The sequence below is a fragment of the Ostrea edulis genome, chromosome 7 (genome assembly GCF_947568905.1).
Source record: "Ostrea edulis chromosome 7, xbOstEdul1.1, whole genome shotgun sequence".
NCBI classification, from domain to species: Eukaryota; Metazoa; Mollusca; class Bivalvia; order Ostreida; family Ostreidae; genus Ostrea; species Ostrea edulis.
In genome coordinates, this window is record NC_079170.1 from 59586296 (window position 1) to 59592467 (window position 6172).

Sequence of the window (6172 nt, forward strand, 5' to 3'; positions counted from 1 at the left end):
ATGAAAAACGTGATTCTGGTTTCAAATAAAGTGAAATAAGCATTATTTGCGGATTGAAAACTTACCTGATGAGGCCTCTATAGGGAAAAGAGTACCAATTCATTTCCCATAGACCTCAATGTTAACCTTTGGCCCTCTCACTAATTAATTATATATCTATTTTAAACAAATGACCGCAAACATTTCAAAGTTCATTCCAAGTGTTGATAAAAAATGACAAAAAAATATATAGGGTCCCGTGCCTTTTAAAGGCAAAATTTGTACTTTTTTTTTTTTTTTACAATACATAGCAATCTGCAGTAAATTACACACTTCATTTTAAGCACGCCCCTACCATGGTAATTTCCGCAGTCATTTCTCGATTTTGTGCGATAATTTTTCATCCTGACAATTAATTTGAACCTCTATAACATTTCTCTCAATTCCAAATAATATCACTCTTGATATTAGCCAATCACGCAACACCTAGACATTTATACCTCCGCTCAATCTTGGGTAAACTGCGTCCGGGTTACGCATACGGGGATTTGGTACTCTCATTCCATATACAATATGATATATCTTCACGACGCTTTTTGCTTTCCCACGAAGCTGAGAAGAACTGCATACTTATTGCATAGGAGAACCAATCTATGCAGTTTTCGCCTTATGTTTGATCGTGTACATATGAAATACTTGTCTTTGAGTCGCAAATGATACCTCAAGATTCAGAATTCTGAATTTTACGGAAGCCGATAAGTGCCAGAGTAGAGAATTAATATACATTGGAACTGGCGGCCGCCACTTAATTCATGTGGTGATCGCCACTTAATCTAACTGGCGACAGCCACTTATTATCTAGCGGTCGCAATATAAAAGAAGGTCGCCAATTAATCTATCTGGTGACCGTAAGTTAATATATCTGGCGGCCGCCACTTAATCTATATGACGACCGCCACTTTTTATCTGGCGGCCGCCAGTTAATTTATCTGCCACATAAATTAACTGGTGGACACCACTTAATTTATATTTCTGCTGCCAGTTATTCAACTCTTCTCTCTCTCTCTCTCTCTCTCTCTCTCTCTCTGTAAACCAAAGGGATGTAATCCCTGTAACCCCCCTCTCCAATTCTTAGTAATGTGTATGTGATATACAATTAAGAGCATTGATGATTTGCGATTGTGCTGTTAATTTACAACTTTATATAAATGTTCACGATATAAAATATCGACAGATTCGCGCATGAGCAAGTCTTTATGCCTGTAAACCGTATGGTTTTGTGTTGATAAACTGAACTGAACCTAACTTAATATACCAGCGTATCAGGCACGTAGAACCAGGGTGCTGACCCTTCACTTTTTTGACATCGTTCGTTTCTTTTATTTTTCATATGCAAAGTAAGTTATTTTCACATGTGAAATAAGATTAATTGCCGGATTGGCCCCCACACCATTCCTTTAGTGGTAGCACATAATGGTAAGCATGTATTAAGGAATGAACTGAAGGACGAACGGAGCCCCCAACCTCCAGTGTAGGAGTATGAAGTTTGGGCAAAAAAAAAGAAGCATTTTAGGTTCCTTGTCTGCTTGTCAACAATTGTAGCAGACAATTTTCCGACTGTCCATACACTTTGATTGATCGATTGATTGAATATTGTTTAACGTCCCTTTCGAAACTATTACACTCATATGGAGACATCACCACTGCCGGTGAAGGGCTGTAAAATTTCGGTCCATGCTCGGCGCCTATGGCCATTGAGCAGGGGGATCTTTATCGTGCCACACCTGCTGTGACACGGGACCTCGGTTTTTGCGGTCTTATCCGAAGGACCGCCCCATTTAATCGCCTCTTACGATAAGCAAGGGATACTGAGGACCTACTCTAACCCGGATCCCCTCGGGATCCCTACACTTTGAAAACCGATGCTACGTGTTTGCGTACTATTCTAAATCTTTCCAAAATAATCACTCAGCAATTTGAATAAAATTGTTTTAGAAATTGGCAGTCGCCATGTATAAATTGAATGGCGACCGCCAGATAATTCAAGTTGCAGCCGCCACATGAATGAAATTGCGACGGCCAGTTAAATGAATATTCTATACCCTGGTGTCTATCGGCTTCCGTATATAACATTGGAATACTTATATTAATTCAACATTTGGCGTTTTTGGAAAATAACTTTACTACCTAAAAATGTTTTTTCACTCACAAATACAGGAAATAGACATAAACAAAAAGTCTCCTCCATGACAAAAACCCGGTTGTAGTTATTATGATGATGGTCATTGCCAGGAAATTCAAATGAAATAAAACCACTTCAATGAACTATTTTTGTCAGTGTTTGAAAATATTGACATGATTTTCATCTACCACTCGGTTGATAAACCATTAACAGTTTCACTGTAAGAGTGAATTTTTTATCAATGTTATCCATGGAGAAGACCTCCTCTGTGTACTGTAAGTATAGATATTCATTTCATTACGCATACCGCTTATTTTATTTGAACGTGTGTCATATAGAAGTAATATATGCAATATATATTACACAATGGTAAATTGATAAAATATGAAATGCAATGCCGTTACTGATCGCTAATATTTCTACACGGATCGATTTATCAACGCTGTCTTCATTCAATTAACAAGGGATAGTGCCCCGGGCATTCTTTATATCATAAATTTGAGTGTAACTACTGTTTCAAATTTCCACATCAATTAGCGTATTCTGAAACAAACTAACAACACATTACTGTCCAAATCAACAGGTGTGTTGTTGCTGATATTCTTCATTGTCTGTCAGGTGAGTCCTGTTCATACGCAGAAGAATGTTCACAGGCACCGTTTAAAAATTTGCCTTACGCTTTTTGAATACTTTAACAAAGCATTATATAAAAAATTAAAATCCTCCAATGTATAATAATGTTATAAGAGCACAGTTCTTTTTTGTAAAGAGCGTTGTTTCATACACCTGCTATGCAATTGTACTCAATAACCATAATTTTAGAATTGCAATATTTCAGTTGTTTCTCGTATATTCACACCGATACCAATAGTCCCATGACGTTAGAGGATATTTGTTTTAGAATCAGCGACAACACAACAAACACTATGTATACAGGTATGTCATACTCATAATAAAGATATTACCAATTACTGAGAATGCATTGCATGACAACAACAGGAACAAGAGCATAGTATTGCATTGATATGTATTTCAATATACATGTATACAGGTATATTTATATATGTGTGGAAGTCTTCATGCTCATATGACGACATGCAGTTGGAAGAAATCAAAAAGTGTATCATTCACGACGCTTACCAGCGGCCATTGTGTAGGACAATGATGACGATGTCAATTGATATAGCACGATGCACAGAAAGCATTGATAAGTTACAGGAATTCTGCAAACGACCAAAGTCAATTTATTTTCAAGGTAAGACTTTCATCCCTTTGTTTTGATAAATTAAACTGACAATTGTAGAAATACGTATGGCTAAAATGAAGAAAACAAAATATTTGTCTGGCTTTACATCAATTGTCTTTATAAAATTTCAGATTGTTTTTCTGTCAACTGCCCAGGTACCAGTGAGAACAAAATGAATGGTGAACATTTACAACAACTCCATAAGTAAATAATACTTTGCTGTAGATGCTGTCTTTGAAAATAAGAAATTTCTTAACGATGAACTTTTTATCATTTTAGAGACTGAGGCGATACTTATGTCCGCATTCCCCAAACCAAAGCTCGGCATTTTTAGACAAGGTGTTTACGAGATTCCTACATCTCACTGTAACATGAAGCAATGCATGCATCAATTACAGAACTGCTCTACAAAAGGTACGGGTAATGATTTCAATATCCCGAAGGAAAGAACGCTTAATCTGTTTTTATCTTTCAATAGAAAATCTTTATTGCGCGTAAAAGTACAGTATAGTTTCAATTACCCTTTTGAACTAGCCAATCAGTGTTTTACCTGAATATCAATAAAGCCCGAAAAAAATCACTCGAACATCCAAACGTTTAAGGGAGTTTACAGAAATATGGGGATTATCCAGACTGCGCAAAAATTTACCATTTAAGATCTCTAACCCGAATCAAAAATCAAAGCCAACAACTATGGCAGGTACGACAACTCTCTGTCATCTTCGACGCATGTGCTTATCGGATCAATAGATTTTCTTTAGATGAAGAGTTTGGAGATTATTTGCTGAAAACGAACAATATGGAGTGTAAGTTTGTATACATAAATTCATTTCTGATATATTTTCCTTTTGTTTCAGAATATAATTTACATTGTTCGAGTAAAGATTCATTCAGGAGATATTGCCATGCTAAAATAAATGCAAAGAGATCAATCAGATTGTTGCGATGATACAAAATGTAGGAAATATGCAAAAAAAAAAAAAAAAAAAAAAAACAGGAGGAAAAAGACATTCCCGCCACTCAATAAATAGTTATTGCACATGTATGATATATTGAAGTAATTCTTGGTATCTAAGATCCCTTAAAGTAAACGAGGATCCCGCTTTCAGTTTATGCAGACGCATATTCTTATACTTCTGACCTCCTATTAAATACTAGTATAGATTTAACATAGTGATATATATCTACTGATTAAGTTTACTTCAATACAAGAAATGTTTGAAAATCATATGCCCCGGTGGTGCTAAATTGAAAAGGGTTATAAAAATGCAAAATTTCATTGACAGTACTGTCAAGACGATTCAAGATATTGAGTAGACAATGTCTCCTTATGTCTAAAGTTGATTAACCTTGTGACCTGAAATCAATAGGGATAGGCTACTCCTTTTTGGTGCCAATCAAGCAAATACAAGAGAAAATACATTGAATGATAATAATAATTTTCATTCATAAATTGTATGTCGATTCGATATGTCTCTGTGAAATGAAGGACACCACAGAGTCGTCCACTTCCGCTACATACTTAGATATTTTATTGGAAATATATATCAATGGCAAACTAGCAACTCAACTTTATGACACACGGGATGATTTCAGGTTCTCCATCGTCAATTTCCCATATCTATGTAGCAATATTCCATTATTACCTGCATATGATGTTTATATCTCTCAACTGATACAATATGTAAGAGCTTGTTCTGTATATGGTCAGTTTTTTAAATCGAGAGAAGATATTGACAAATAATTTGATGATGCAGGGGTTTCAACAGTCTCGTTTGAAATTCAGAATTTTGCAAATTGTATGGTTGTTATAACGATATAGTTTGCCAATACAACCTATCATTAGGTCAAATGCTGTCTGACTTGTTTCGTACCGATTGTTAGTCCGTTCTTGGCACACTGATTTTGACTACGGATAACTCCGTTTACCTGACCAAGATATAGGACTGACGGCGGGGGTGACCGATCGACAGGGGATGCTTACTCCTTCTAGGTACATGATCCCACCTATGGTATATGCAGGGGTCCGTGTTTGCCCTACTCTTTATTTTTATTGCTTATTAGAGTTATGAGATTGATTGATCAGTGTTCGTTATCTTCATCTTTCATTACTATGTCCAGTTGTCCCTTGAGTTTTGACCATGTGACCTATAAATCAACAGGGGTAATCTACTCCTTAGGATGTACCAGTGTAAAAAGATTGATATCTGTCAAGCAAATGATTGTCAAAATTTTGAGCAAGCAGTATCTGAGCAGATTGACCTTTGACTTTTGACGTTTTGACCTGAAAATCAATTTGTCCTCTACTACTCATAACCAACCTACACATGAAATAGCATTACGGTCAAGTGAATAGTTCTCAAGATATTGAGCGGACAACATATATAATCTACCGAACGACGAATTGACCGACAGGTGCAAAGCAATATGCCTCTCTTCCTAGAAGGGGCGATAAAAATGGAAATTTACTAGACTCTTCGCAGAAAGCAGTGGGCCTTTGATATTGTGTCTTCCTTCTGTTGAAGCTTAAAGGTCCAGTGAATCACAGCAGCGATACTGGCAATCTCTAAAAGATGCATATTCACTACATGCATATTCAACTTTTTACCTATGAAGAAGTGAACATGACGAAAAGTGATCAATCTCATCAATCTTATAAAGAATACAAAATAAAGAGTGGTACAAATACTGATCCCTTGCAAACTAAAGGTGGAATCATGCGCTCAGGAGGAATAAGCATCCCCTTATAACAGGTCACACCGCCG

At 36.3% G+C, this 6172-nt stretch overlaps 1 protein-coding gene across 1 annotated transcript; it reads left to right on the forward strand.

The window, feature by feature from the left end:
• The first annotated feature begins 3236 nt into the window (after positions 1-3236).
• Positions 3237-5018, forward strand: LOC130048284 (uncharacterized). The gene is made up of 4 exons (XM_056144867.1): positions 3237-3416; positions 3539-3586; positions 3687-3821; positions 4265-5018. The coding sequence occupies exons 1-4, from the start codon at positions 3257-3259 to the stop codon at positions 4354-4356; spliced, it is 435 nt and encodes a 144-aa protein (XP_056000842.1). The 5' UTR covers positions 3237-3256; the 3' UTR covers positions 4357-5018.
• Positions 5019-6172: the final 1154 nt, after the last annotated feature.